This window comes from Bos taurus, chromosome 16, assembly GCF_002263795.3.
Source record: "Bos taurus isolate L1 Dominette 01449 registration number 42190680 breed Hereford chromosome 16, ARS-UCD2.0, whole genome shotgun sequence".
Lineage (NCBI taxonomy): Eukaryota > Metazoa > Chordata > Mammalia > Artiodactyla > Bovidae > Bos > Bos taurus.
Window position 1 is genome coordinate 1238140 of NC_037343.1, and position 15194 is coordinate 1253333.

The following is a 15194-nucleotide window of genomic DNA, read 5'->3' on the forward strand; positions in this document are numbered from 1 at the left end:
AGAGCGCCTGGCAGCCAAACCACGGCTATCTCCCATGCCAGCTCACACAGAGCAGGACTCCTTCCCCCTAGCAACCTCCTAGGGAAGGTGACCCAGGGAAGGACCGTCACTGCTCAGAAAACACATCCCCACCCCCACATTTGGGAATTCAAGAGCAGAGGAGTGAGGGGCATCAGAAGCAAGGCAAATGTGTCAGGAGGAGAAATGCGAGACTGGTGCTGGACCCAGCCATCCAGTTCTCGCCTGCACAGAGGTTGCTTTCATTCCTTTTCTTCTGTTAATTTGGCCTGTTTTCCAAACATGGGTCAAACAACCTCCCTCCCAGAAGCAGCAGCAGCAGAAGGAAATGTTATTAAAAACGGGTCCGTTAGTGGGCATGGTGTGTGGATGGAGTCTTTGGGATTTTGGCTGCCAAATAAAGACTTTATTGTTGTCATTCCTCTACTCCCAAGCTCCCTCCCTCTCTTCCCTCCTCCCTCCCTTGCTCCCTTCCTCCTCCCCTCCCTACTTACAATCGGCCTGGCCCTCCCCTAAACTAACCTCCCTACCCCAATAGGATCTGGTGGAGGAAGAGTCAGGCAAACACAAGCACGCACACACCACTGGGAGACCAGAACTTCTGGCTGGCTCTCTGCTGCCACAGCTCCACTGAGGGTGGGGGGAGGCAGTCTCGCCTCGCCGGAGACAAACCCGAGCTGAGAGGAGAGGCAGGTGGTTCAGGTAAGCCCGTCTGGAGGAGGAAGGCTCCGGCCTCCAGCCAGCCCCTTCCCACCCCATCCACGCCAGGCTACTGCTCTAGGCTCTGTCCTCGCCTTCCTTCCTTCCTCCCACCCCTCCTTCCTGTCTTCTACCGGATTTTTCTCCTTTCAGAGGAGCTCAGATCAGTCATCCTCATTTCGTCTCCACCCTCTTCCTTCTCTTCATCATTCTGCACCCATGTATTGGCTTGTTGCAAAAGTTAAACTTTCTTGGTACAGATGTGTACTGTAGCACAGCTATGCTGCACGCAGCATTTCTACAGATCGGGTTCCCATGGAAACTCTACAACCCGTTTTGCTGAATCTTTGATGCTTTGTCACACACTGTCCCAGGCACACACATGTGCCACACAGATGCTGCACTTTCACTTCGCATGCACACACACGAATACACACACAGTGTGAAAGCATCCTGTCCATTCACCTCCGTTCTGACGGCATTTGACACGCAGAGCAGAGCACACAGTGACAAGACCCTGGCAGGAACACACACAGGCACGCGCGCACTGCACCGAGGAGAAAAGAGCAAGTGCGTCTTCCCACCGAGGTGGCAGAGCCAAAGAAATCATGTGCCCCGAGTGCAGGCAGAGCAGGAACAGGATGAACAGCAGCAGGGGCTGGAGAGGTTTCTTCGTTCTTTAGAATTTAATTGGGTGGGAGAGAGAAAAAAGCAGCTTTCCAACCTGCACAGTGTATTCCCAGTAGCTCTGACTTTCTCTGCCTCACTAGTTCAAACCACTTTTCTTTTGGAAAGAGAGAGAAGAAAGCAACCCTACTCTGAAGCCTTAGAGGTACTATTTCCCAGCACTGGGGGTATTCATTTCTGTTTTCGGCAGGCAGCCAGAAAAGAATTCTCTTTAAAGCCACTTCAACATAATCCCACATTGGCAAGGGCTCCCTATGGGAGAGGAAAAAAGACGCAGTTCCTTAATCAGTCAAGGGAGGGGAAAACTGAAGTGGGAAACGGAATTTTTTAAATAGGGTGGACCCTCTCCATTTTCCCAGCTCATTCCTCTTCGATTATGCAGAGTGTTATCCCAAGGCCAGAAGGGCATGGCCTAGGAGAGGGTCTCCAAGTACCTGGAGACCTGGGTGCAGGGGAGGGTGAGAGGTGCTCACTAGAAATACAGACAACCGGACCCTTTGCTCTAGACCCACGGGATCAAGACCCAAGAAGCTGCTGTTGTTTCAGGATGTGAGAGGCAGCAAGGGTTTGAGAGTCTGAACCAGAGGCCTGAGGGAGACATGTGTAGGACTGAACAGCCCAGGATTCTGGCAGCGTTAGCTGGGCAGACAGGCTGTGTGGCTTCCCGGACAAGGACTGTCTGATGGAGCAGCTTCCAAGTGTCTCTAGTGGGCCACCCTCTTTTGCAGAGTAGAAGCAAGCACCTGAAGGAACGGAAGACCTTCTGTGAGCTCTCCGCTTCTTGTCTCCTTGTAAGCACTGGCAGCTGTGTAATGAAGGAACATTCCAGAAAGCAATTTCCCCCAAGGTAGCTCCAAAGAGCTTAGGCTTCCTCCTACCTGCTAATCCGCCTGCCTGGGCCCCCAGGGGCACTGTGCAGGGCTCCTCCCCACCCCTGTTAGATCCCCTGCTCCTGCCCAGTAGCTGCCTGCTCTGGCGGGCCTGCACAGAGGATGGGCCTAACCGCAGGGTCTGCACTGCCCCTTCACCTCCCCGGGGGCAGCCCCACCTCTTGGGCCTCTGGGGGAAGCTGGAAGGGAAAGGTACCCAAGGTTGGGAGGGGAAGTCCCGAGTCACGGTGGACTCCACAGCCAGCTGAGGTCAGCAGGCTGCGGTGTTCCTGGTCAGCACCCCCACAGCTGCTGCAGAAAGGCTCAGGGATGGGAGCGGGTGTTAGTGAGGGGGAGGGACAGAGTGAACATTCCCCAAATGGCTGGGGGCATCTATGGCTTCTCTAATTATTTGATTCTGAGACCTAAATGTGGTTTCACAGGCCTGAAAGGGGAGGAGCTTGCTCTGTGTAGGAGAGTTGGTAGAAATCCAAGTAACCATCTGCAAGGATCGGCATTCAGTGGAGGGAACGGCTGTCCTCTGGCCAAGCTAAGAGAAAGAGACCCCATTACTTTGAAATAATGTCAGTAGTAGCTTAACATTCACCGAGCACTTGCTTTTTTGCACATTTACTCACTTAACCTTCAAAATAATCTGATAAAAATGTATTAGTATGCCCATTTTACAGATGAGGAAACTGAAGCTTAGTAGAGGCAAGAGATTTCCCAAGAGTACCCAGCTAAACAGCTGAGGAGTTGCAGGGTTGAGACCCACATCTATAAGCACTCAACACATCAGACAGACTCCTGTAGGCTTTCTTCAGGGAGTGGAAAAGCTAGGGGATTGAGGCAGAGAGAAGGACTTAGTGAGGAGCCGTGATGAGAGGACAAGAGCATCTCACCCTAAATTGTTCCCCTTGCCTTTAGAAGGGAAAATTTGCTCTTCTGGACTAGTGGCCTGAGGCCAAAAAAGATTGTGTTTACATGTTGCCTTGCGGTAGACACTGGGGAGACAGATGGTTTCTCCATTAGAGTGTTAGATTTATTTTTAGCTCTTTTTGATCTGTAGCACATTTTAAAGTCACTTGTTACGTTTACTTCTGAAAATAACCCGATGAGGAACAGAGGGACAGGGAAGATTTCTTTATCTGTGTTTTGCAGGTAAGGGAAGTGAGGCTGAGGACAGGGTCGCGTCACCAAAGGCAGTGGTGGCTGGGCGGGGACCCCACACCCTCCGTCTAGTTTGCACCATGATGCTCTCTTCACCTTTGCCCCAGTCAGCCTTACTCCTATTCTGATTTCACTCCCCAAGAAAGGGACAGTGAGTCGGTGACTTGCTGAATTCACCATGCCTCCACGTTAGCCCTTTCCTTACCTCAGAACCCCACAACGCCTACTTGGAGGCCTTGGAAGAGTCTAAGGCAGCTGCGGTGGGCCTGCCTCACTCCTCTGTTAACAGCTGGGCAGAGACGACCTGATTCTCCCGGCTTCCAACTCCCCTGTGGGCTTCGGGAAGACACAGAGAATACAATGGCTTTCAGAAGGCTGAGTTTAGGACAGCAAGAAGGAAACCAAAAAAGAGGGTCATCCCAACGCCCATGGGCACGGCCCTGGCAGGGGCAGCCCCCCTCCAACGGCAGGATCATTAGCTGGGTTAAGCCACGGAGGTCCCAGGGGTCATGAGCTGGACGTGAAATCTGACAAGAACACCAGGAAGTAGTGTGGAGTCATCCTTCTTTAACCCAAGGAGACACACCCAACCTCACTCTCAGCTCAACCCCAATCCCAGGCTCTCTCCATACAAAGCCAATTACCCTATGATTTGGCAAACCCTTGTGGGCCTCAACCCAACCCTGCCCTGAGGCTAAACGTTGCAAGAGTCCTGGGAGTATGAACCTTAAATGAATGAATTTATGAGCTAAACAGGGATAGGACTATCTCACTTTAAAAATCAGAGTCTCTTGAGAGAATATGTTCTTTTGCAAACAAATAAATGAATAAATGAAACCCCTGCCATTTGCAGAGATTTTATGCTCTATGACATGTCTTCATGTGGATGATCCCATTTGATCCTCACACAGTTGAGGACCCTGGACCTGAGGAGGTGGGTCAGAGCCAGGATTCAAGCCTAAGTCTCTAATACTTGAGATTGAAATTTGAATTTAAAACTCTCAGAAAATCTCAAATGGGAGAGTGAATTTTGGGTTGGTCAAAGCACTTGCTTTCCTCTCACAAATGAGCAGCTTTTTGAGAACAGGTGTTGGTGAATGGGATTACAGGAGGTCAGTGGTTACAGGCGGTCCAGATGCATTTATTGATCAAGCAGTGAGCTCAGCCCAGCAGAAAGTGGGGAGGTGTGCTTGCGAAGGCATAAGAAATTTAAAAATCACATACACTTACAATCCCGGCTAAGGGAACTTATGACTGGACAGAAGGTTCTGGAAGACAGGAACATACGAAGGTGTGACTTAGGGCTTTGTGGGAGAGACTATGGCTCCCTTTGGAGTGCAGGGACTTCTCGTCTGTCCCAAATTCTGGTTTGGAGACTTAGAGTGTGTGGACAGCCCAGACTCCATCAGGAAGGAGCACTGTCCCATGAGAAAAGCCTTAGAAATGAGCACTGCTTCCTCAAGGGAGGAGCGTGCGCACACACACACAGAATGGTTCAGCCCAGACTCCATCAGGAAGGAGCACTGTCCCATGAGCAAAGCCTTAGAAATGAGCACTGCTTCCTCAAGGAAGGAGCGTGCACACACACACAGAATGGTTCAGCCCCAGGGCTAAGAGCAGACCTAGCTAATTCAACAGACCTAGTTTCTCCAAGGAACAGGCCCGGGAGCTTGTCCTTGAGAACCTTCTCAGCTCTGAAAGGAGCATGGCCAGCCCCCAGAGGTCTGGAGTGTAGACGGGTCAGAGGGCCGGTGGGGAGATAAGGGAAGTTGCCGAAGGGTCTGGCACAGGAGGTGGCGGCAAGGGCGGCCGGTGTTCACAGCAATGGCAGGGGTGGGAGGCACGCCCGTCGGGTGGGGCTGAGACTGACGCTCCTGAGCCAAGTGCTGCCCGGGCCCCACGTCACCGGGAAGCGCTTCGTGCCAGGGCCGGCTGCCGCTCCGCACAGGCGTGACTTGCCCACTCAGGGCCCAGGGTAAATGCTCCTGTTGACCAAGGCAGTGAAGGGGAGGGGGCTCCGCCAGGCTGGGAAGCCTTCCTAGGGCTTCTCACTGCACAAGAGACCTCTTGCTTATTGTCAGGCTCCCAGCTGGTCAGGAAGTAAAAAGTGCCAAAGCAAAAAAATTTAAGGTCACAAAAACTGGGGCTTTTAAAAATGTTAGGTTTTAGCACACGAATATAATGCTTTAACCCCGTTTAAAATCTCTGTGCAATACTGTTGTGCTATTTCAAGAAAATGACAGAACTTGTAACATTTTCATTGATAGTTCACCAATTACAAGCAGTGTGGGGTCTGGCAACAAGACTCAAGTTTAGTCTTACAATGAATGTCTTTTCACCTCAGTCTTTTTGGTGTATCCCCAAGATTGTTACATGCACAACAGGAGATAAAGCCAAGAATCTAACTGCAGCGTCCTTTGTGATAGGAGGCCAGGGGAAATGGCCCCCTGGGCCCCCTTGGAGAGGTCTGCCTGAGAAGAGACCACCTTAGAGGAAGGAGAAGGAGCAGAAGCTGCAGGGCAGCCTCCTCTCCCTTCCCTCCGCGCTGTCTCCATTCTGCTCCTTCCTTTCCACACTCTATACTCCGTGAGGACCCACGCACACACACCAAGGAGGGGCGCGTGCATTTGCTCATGTGTGTGGCACAGGGAGAGGAGTGTCTGTGCGAGCGTGTGTGGGCTGGGTGTCCAGGGCAGGTGTGCAACAGGTGTAGGTAGACTCCCTCACCCCTCCAGGGTGAGCCCTGCCCTTGTCCATGTTTCTTGTCACACTCAGCTCCTTCCAAGTAACAGACTCAGGCTAAACATCTGGTGAGGGGCTTCTACTGAGCTAGCTTTGAACAAAGCTAGCAGGAAGCCAGTACTGGGTCACACAAGGGAAGAACCTAGCTGATGTGGGCTCCAAAGAAAGCGGGGGAAGCCTGGCGCAGAGGCAGTGATCACAGGGTCCAGATGCAGCTGAGGATACACTCCAGCCCCCTCTCTAAGAACTCCAAGAAACCTGCATCTCCAAAGTGTCCCAGGCCCTAGGAAGGGGAGGGGCAGACCACCGCAAATTGTGAAGAAGCAGCAAAGAGGGCCATTGGAAGCAACGTGGAGACAGATATCCCGGAGCAGACCAGAGGGGCTGTCACAGGGACCTTGGGAGGGGAAAGGACAGGTAACCCGACAAGCTAGGGCAGGGAGTCTGAGAGAGATGCCAGTTTTTGTCTGCAGCCTTGGGTCTACCACAGTTTCCTCAGCTTAATTTGACTCAAACCACATGGCCCTATCTGCAGCATCATCAGAATCAATGGGAAGGTCAACCCCAGAGCATCCTTCAGCAACATATTCCACTATGTCTCTGAGGCGAGCGGGAAGTTCTCCTCTATATCCCACCCCGATATCATCAACTCCAATGCATATGGGAAGCAGCAATACCAGATCAGAAGAAATGAAAGTGGTTTCCCTGCAGCTTTTTAAAAAATTGAAACATAGTTGATGTACAATATTATCTCAGTTACAGGTGTACAACACAGTGGTTTACAATATTTAAAGGTTACACTCCATTTATAGTTATCATAAAATATTGGCTATATCTCCTGTGTTGTACAATATATCCTAGATTAGTTTATACGTAATAGTCTATACCTCTAATCCCCTATCCTTATATTGCCCCTCTCCACTAGTAACCACTGGTTCTCTATACCTATGAATCTGCTTCTTTTTTTTGGTTATATTCACTACTTTGTTGTATTCCCCACAGCTTTCAGTTGCTTCCTTGTTTTTTCCCCGGGAGCCTCCACATCTGGGGAGAAATTCTTGGTGTGTGTCCTGCTGGCAAAGACCATTGTTCTCTGAGCTGAGCCCTGGGGAGGAGGGGTGAGCCGGGGCAAATGCAAGGGGACCGCAGCACTTCCTTCCCAAGAGCTTGCTGAGCCCACGGAGACGTGGGTCTTTGTCCTGGGTCTGCTGTTATACAGCTTCCTGGCCTTGACAAGCTAGTACTCCCCTCCAGTGCTCAATTTTTATAAATAGTTGAATCTGGACTTTGTGAATTTCAAAACACTTTAAGCAATGCTACTTTTTTTTTCAAATGCATGCTTCAGCTAACCCTTAATTTGTGTAACAGATTTTAAAACCACAGAGCTCCTCATGTTGGACAGGGGTGAGTTGGGGGGTCCCCCAGGGCCATCCCCTTGGTATCCCTCCCTCAGGAGGACTCCACAGAAATGGGGCACAGTTTGGAAACCACTGAGTTATGGAACCAGTAAGGACCCTTCCAGATGTAATACCCCAGGACTCTATGGCTCACATATCCTAACATCCCTCCTATAAGGGGAGAGATTATTTTCTCATGCTGCAAACCAGGAGACTGAGGACTAGAGTGGTTAAGGGTATTCTCCAGGAAACCCTGGGACTCCTGATTCACAGCCCAGAATGCATTCTGCCAAGACAGCTGACACTCTAGCACATCAGCACCTGGGCCTCTGGGAAAGGGAGTCAGACACTCAAACCCTTGCTGCTGGATACAGGCAAGCAAGGAGATGCTTCCACAGGTCCCTGCCACAGCTCCCCCCAAGCCCATCCCGGCCAACTCCAGCTGCAAAGACACGTGTTCTTTTTACTGAGGCCCAGCAGGCTGATGACCTCCCACGTTCCTCCCCACAGGTGTGTCGCCTGGATCATGAGGTCATCCCTCTGCTGGCTCCTCACACTTCTCCTCATCTTGGCCACAGCGGCCCAAGGCCAGCCAACAAGACGACCGAGGCCCAGACCGAGGCCTCGGCCCAGACCCAGGCTCAGACCCACACCCAGCTTCCCACAGCCCGATGAGCCAACGGAGCCTACAGACCTGCCTCCCCCACTGCCCCCAGGCCCCCCGTCGGTCTTTCCTGACTGTCCCCGGGAGTGCTACTGCCCTCCTGACTTCCCGTCCGCCCTCTACTGTGACAGCCGCAACCTCCGAAAGGTCCCTGTCATCCCGTCCCGCATCCATTACCTCTATCTCCAGAACAACTTCATCACCGAGCTCCCGGTGGAGTCCTTCAAGAACGCCACGGGCCTGAGGTGGATCAACCTGGACAACAACCGGATTCGAAAGGTGGACCAGAGGGTGCTGGAGAAACTCCCCAGCCTGGTGTTCCTCTACATGGAGAAGAACCAGCTCGAAGAGGTGCCCGCGGCCCTGCCCCGGAACTTGGAGCAGCTGAGGCTAAGCCAGAACCAGATCTCCAGGATCCCGCCCGGGGTCTTCAGCAAGCTGGAGAACCTGCTGCTGCTGGACCTGCAGCACAACAAGCTGAGTGACGGCGTCTTCAAGCCTGACACCTTTCAGGGCCTCAAGAACCTCATGCAGCTCAACCTGGCCCACAACACCTTGAGGAAGATGCCCCCTAAGGTGCCCTCCGCCATCCACCAGCTCTACCTGGACAGCAACAGAATCGAGGCCATCCCCAGTGGGTACTTCAAGGGCTTCCCCAACCTGGCCTTCATCCGCCTCAACTACAACCAGCTCTCGGACCGGGGCCTCCCCAAGAACTCGTTCAACATCTCCAACCTGCTGGTGCTGCACCTGTCGCACAACAGGATCAGCAGCGTGCCCGCCATCAGCAGCAGGCTGGAGCACCTGTACCTCAACAACAACAGCATCGAGAGTGAGTGCGGGAACTGGGGCGGCGCGGGCGGGCGGCTGGCTCTCCCTCCTCAGCGCTTCCACGCGGGCCTCAGGCCTGTGCCTGAGGACGCAGAAGCACCCAGTCTGGCACAGTCTTCAAACCTTGGTCTTTCCACTTGCAGCCCACATGACCTTCAAAGAATATCTGACCTCTCTGGCAAGTCTCCTCATTTGTAAAATGGCACAAAATATATATGAAGATTTACTAGTTTAGTATGGATTAAGTGCCCAGAATACCATGCTTGGAGGGTAACAGCTTTTCTACCTCCAGCCCTTCTCACCAGCCCCTGCTCCTTTGCCCTCCAGACCTGTAGGTAAGGGAGACGTGAAATACAGTCCTGGACATTCTCCTAAAGAATGGTGACATTTAAATGCTGACTCTGGAATGTCCTGGAGAAGCCAATGGCACCCCACTCCAGTACTCTTGCCTGGAAAATCCCACGGACGGAGGAGCCTGGTAGGCTGCAGTCCATGGGGTCTCAAAGAGTCAGACATGACTAAGCAACTTCACTTTTACTTTCATGCATTGGAGAAAGAAATGGCAACCCACTCCAGTGTTCTTGCCTGGAGAATCCCAGGGATGTGGGAGCCTGATGGGCTGCCATCTTTGGGGTCGCACAGAGTCGGACACAACTGAAGCAACTTAGCAGCAGCAGCAGCTGGAGTGTCCTGGATCTGTCCACTGCAGCCGTGAGAAAATGGGCTTCTTCCCAAGCCTGAGCCTAGGTTTTAAAGAGTCTGTAAAAACATACAGAGAGGCAGTTCTGTGTATATTATGAGTGGCTGATGGTTTAGTCGCTAAGTCGTGTCCGACTCTTTGTGGCCCCGTGGACTGTAGCCTGACAGGTTCCTCTGTCCATGGGATTTTCCAGCAATAATGGTGGAGTGGGTTGCCATTTCCTTCTCCAGGAGATCTTCCCCACCAAGGGATCAAACCTGGGTCTCCTGCATCGCAGGCAAATTCTTTTACCAATTGAGCCACCAGGAAAGCCCCACACTAAAAGCATACGACTGGAAAAGACATGGCAGTCAGGAGAATATGTCTGTATGTGGATGCTTTTCTGAATCTATCTGGAAGGCTGAAGGATTTGGTCATAAAAGTCAGTACACTCAATGTAGAATTTGCCTAAGCTACATTTACAGGGTCCTGGGCTTTGGATAAAAAATGTAGGTGAGAAAAAAGACTGGAAGTGACAGTTTTGCCTAATCAAAAACATCAGATCTGAGCAGAGCATCAGCAGAACAATTTAAAAACAAATGTGAGAATATTCTCTGGCCCCTGGACAAAATCAGGCTACATCCCCAAGACGAATGCAGCAGCTGTGGGAATGGAGACCAAGGAGAAAGAGAAGCACTCCCCAAATGATATTAGGAATCCTTAGCTTTCAAGCCAAAGGATGAGAGGGAGATTGTTGAATTTCTGTAATCTCGAAACAAGTGGATAATAGAACAGGCTTATTCACTCATCTGAGATAATTACCCAAAGGTAGGGGAAGTCTTCTTAAATCTTGCAAGAAAGAAACTCAGGAAAAGGCAAAACTGTCTAATTGTACCCTGCAGGTAGCAAACTGATGGAACACATTACTCCCACGAGGCTGTATCGGCCAAAAATCTAGACAGAAAGGATACCTTGATTAATAAATGGTTGACAATGTTCTATCAGATTGTGGATAAAAACAGGCTGTGGTGAGAGGGGGTGGTGATCCAGCCTTCTGAGGTTGAAGACGGAAAGATTCCACCCACTCTCACCATTTCACAGTTTCAGAACAGCGCATCAGGGGGGTAAAGTCCAAAGCTACAACAGGTCATAGGAAGAAAATTCATCTACGTCAGGGCTCTTTCTGCTGCTCCAATGCTGAAGAGAGAAGAAAGCGGAGAGAGGGAAGAGGAGGAAGGAGATGAAGAGCACCCAACCACCACCCACAGAAGATAAAAGAAGCAAGGCTTGGGAGGATAGAAAACTTCATTTAGAAGAGGGCATACCAAAAAGGTGAAGGGGAAAATGGAAACTCAGCTTCCATTTGAAAACCTACCTCCATTTGCCCATCTCTTCCCTTTCTAGCTCACTTTACCCAGAGTCAGTCATCAGTCCAGAATCAACGGCTCCATCACATCCTGGCACCCTTTCTCTTCCTGTCATACCTAGGTCAGTCAACCTAGCCATCTTCTGCTCACCCTCAAGCCTCACATCCCGCTTACAGGAGAACCTCTGGGGTAATCCATCCACTGCGGGCTTCAGATCTTGCTTCCCTCCACTGTTTCTCCACATGCAGCCAGATTCATCTTTCTACAGTATAAACCTGATCATAGCGCCCTTCCAGATTTAGCCCCCCCGGGACACCAGTTCATAAATCCCACCGTCCCTCTCATAACAGCAGTCCTGCTCAGTGACATTCCTCAGACTAGAAATCAGAGACCCCATCCTTAGTGAAATATCTGAAAGTCTCCTATAATTGGTGGCCACAACTGGAGCCTCTCCAGTTTACTCTGCTTAGTATATCACGTTGTACTATTTACTGGTTCCTAACTCTGCCATGAGCTTTTTGCCCTCCACAACATCATTCAAATAGGTCACAGCATCAGAACACCATCCCCAGGTCTCTACATGTTAATCCTATCTTTGAAGGGTCAGCTCAAAGTTCACTTCCTCCATGAGTCTTTAGAGTGAGTTTGCAATAACAATTGTTGATCGGTTCCAATTTAGTTCATTTTATGAACGGGTAAACCAGCTTGGAGGTTAGGGTCAATTACTCATGGTCGCATGTTCCCGAGAACTGGTGAGCCAGTTCCAGAGAAGAAATCTCTAGGGTCTTTATCCTTGTCCACCCTCTTTTCCCTCCACGTTTTGGCCTCTAGCCCTATCTGGCCTGACCCCCTGCCCACCTCTCCTGCTGACTTCTCCCTTTCTTTCTCCGCAGAAATCAATGGGACCCAAATTTGCCCCAACAATATAGTCGCCTTCCATGACTTCTCCTCGGATCTGGAGCACGTGCCGCACCTCCGCTACCTGCGGCTGGATGGGAACTACCTGAAGCCGCCCATCCCGCTGGACCTCATGATGTGCTTCCGCCTGCTGCAGTCCGTGGTCATCTAGGCCCTCCTGTGCCCCTGGAGCTCCTCCGGCCGCGCTGAACGTGGAGGCCCAGGCGCCCGTGCCCACAGCTTGTTTGCTCTGTCTCCTTTTCTTGCTCCCAGCTCTGCCCTTCTTATCCCACCTTCCTGAGTCAGGGACAAGCCACATACTCTGCTGCCCCTGCAGCTTCTAGAACAAGATTTCCAAAGGCTTGATTTGGTCCACCCAGTTCAAAGACACCTGCTGTGCACCCCAACTTCTGGTCCCAGAAGCACAGGTGTATATCTAAAGACATCCCACTTTCTTCCTCCCTCATCACTCCTGGGTTAGCCCTGACCATGGACGGAAATCTGGTTCTCGTCCTGGCCAAAGCAAGCAGAGCATGGTCAGGGGCAGCCTAGACGTGAAGTTTGGAAAGTCCTGCTGGAAACTCCTCTATTGTGAGCAGCTCTGACCCAAACAGACTGAGGAACTCAGGTCTCCTGGGTCAAGGATCCCATCTTCCAAAACTGCTGCTGCCCTGCCCCATTCACAGGCACCAGACAGACACCTGTCCTCTGCCAGCCTGGGTTCTGGAAAGGAGATGCAAGGGAACGGCTGAAGAAGGATGCAGGCTCAGAGATGGGCACAGGGACCTGCTGCTCCTTCATAAGGTGAGAGGGGCCCTTCTCGGCACACAGCCTCCTGGCTGAGCCTCTGTGCCAACAGTAAGAGCAGGGAGGAGCATTCCAGGAGGAGAGTGGCACAAAAACCCAGGGACCAGCCAGTGGGAGAGGCTGGGAGTCAGAACCCACGATGGCCCGTGTGGGTGCGGATGGCCCCTTGGCGGCTGGACAAGAGGCCCAGTGCCTGAGGAGCAGCACAGGGAGGGTACAGAGCCAGCAGCCCCGCCCTGCCCTGCCGTGCGCTCTCTGCCTCTCCGTTGCTGGGGAGCGGCTCCTGAGGAACTGCTCAGAGAAGGGGTGGGGAGCCGGAAATCTCCCAGAGCCCTCTTCTGCTTGTGCAGCGGCCTCCCCTCTCAGCCAGGCACAGCAGTGACATCTGGTGGCTGATACTGCCCACAGCTGGTCCTGTGTCATCTTTCTGGGGTGATTTGCCAAGGTCAGGAGTTGGTCTCTAGTTCCCACTTGAAAAGCTGTGGGCGACACGCGTGGTCTCTGTCCTCTGGGGTCTATAGCGTACTCGGTATACCCGAGGCACCAAGATAGGGGACCTGGTTCCCATATGAGTGAACCCAAGAGGGAAGCTTCAGGAACCCAGAAGAGGATATGGCTTGTTCCCCTCTGCCCTCTCACCTTGTGGGTCCCTTCTGCTCTCTGCTTTCAGGTGGTAGACTAAGGAGGTGGCTACAGTACCCCTCCAAGGACCCTCTGGAGCTCATGTTCCCTATGCAGCTTCACCTTTTAGACCATGTTCTAAGGCAGCATGAGTCCTAAATATTATCTCCTTCCTTCGCAATAATTTATTCCCTGTACGGACTGTCCTTCCCCCAAAGTTTTCACACACACTGCCCCCCAATCTGGCCCAGGGGAGCAGTGTGTGAAAGGCCTCTAAGAGAAGCCCGAGTCCACCAGAGCCGACTGACCTTCATCTCCCCTTTCCTCCCTCCAGTGGGTGGAGATGCCCCCCGCTAGAATCCCCAAGTGTACATTGGTGGGACTAGGGGGTGTGTGTCCTAGAAATGAGTAGGACACAGTGCCCACTCTCAAGTTAGGTTGAGAAAAGTTCCAGAGATGTTTAAGAAATTGGATTAAGCTAGCTCCCTAACTTCAAGAAATCTCCATTTTCTTCTAATTTTTCTCTTTTGCTAATTTACAGAAAATAGGCCTGTATCATCAAGTTCCTCCCCATGTTCCCATTCAACTGCTTCATTCTTTGCAGCTGCAGCTGGTTTTTCCAAAGCCCTTGCTTAAAGTCAAGATAAACTGTAGCCGAGGTGCTACAGCTTGGATAACCGCCCCTTGTGTATCTTACTCCCACCTTGCCCTCTCAGCCCCTCTGGTAATGAGCACAGCGCCTAGGACTCCTCAGGGAGGAGGGGTCATTCCCCTGCTCCTGCAAACCGGAAGTGTTTTGTTTCAGCAGCAACAAAATCACCATCATCCCAGTGCCCTGTCTAGAATATGCCAGCTTCCTCTATAGCTCCCTGCAGCTGTAAACCAGAGGAAACTGAATTGGCCGTATAGTTCCACGCCCCGCCCCACCCCCACACACAATGCGCTGGTTCCCCCTGGATTAAGGAGGCCGCCTCTTCCATATACAACTTCATTCTCTCAGTGCTGTTGGCATAGGCACATACAGATGTGTAAGTAGGTGTGTGTGTGTACTCTGTACCTACATCTATTCTTTCTTGAAGATCATGACAACTTTGTGAAACAACTTTCACATTCCATCACGCTTCACAGCAGAGAAAATAAAGTGATATGAAAAATATCCTGCTTGAAACTGACAATGTAAACAGGTGAGAACAGTACCTTAAATTCATCTTGCCGCCCTCTCCCCCTGCCTCCAACCTTACTACCTCTGAGAAGACTGGTAGAGATAGGAGCCTATTCCTAAGAAACTCTAGGGAAATGATTCTAAAACCTTTTCTTGGGGAACTCCCCCCATTCCTAAAGTCAGATAAAAAAATCTGGCAGCTACATGCGAAGCCCCAAACTCCAAGTTCTTTTCAACCCACAGATACTACTAGATGGTTGAGGGTCTCCCAAATGCTCAGCACTGAGACAGATACAGAAAGACACAAACCAGACTCCATTCCTAACCAGAAAAAACTTACAGACTAGTTGAGGACAGGCAGTGTAAGATGCACAGAACAATGTGGCAGGGGTATATCGAGCGCAGTGAGCAAAGGGCCAACCACTGCATCTGGAATGGTCTGTAGGCCATGCAGACATTCACAGAGGGGCAAGATCAGGATGCCCTGGAATCTCTCTTCCGGTGGAAGGTTTGTTTCAGAATCCTCCCGGACTACACCACCTCCTTTTGGATAAAAAGCTGCCAGATACTGTCCCACTCCTACC

The 15194-nt window shown here is 51.5% G+C and overlaps 1 protein-coding gene across 2 annotated transcripts; it reads left to right on the forward strand.

Annotated features, from left to right (window-relative positions):
- Window positions 1–575: 575 nt before the first annotated feature.
- PRELP (proline and arginine rich end leucine rich repeat protein) lies at window positions 576–14604 on the forward strand. 2 transcript variants are annotated; one of them, XM_005216651.5, is made up of 3 exons: window positions 576–720; window positions 8093–9078; window positions 12017–14604. In XM_005216651.5, the coding sequence occupies exons 2-3, from the start codon at window positions 8109–8111 to the stop codon at window positions 12190–12192; spliced, it is 1146 nt and encodes a 381-aa protein (XP_005216708.2). In that variant the 5' UTR covers window positions 576–720; window positions 8093–8108; the 3' UTR covers window positions 12193–14604.
- The last annotated feature ends 590 nt before the right edge of the window (window positions 14605–15194 follow it).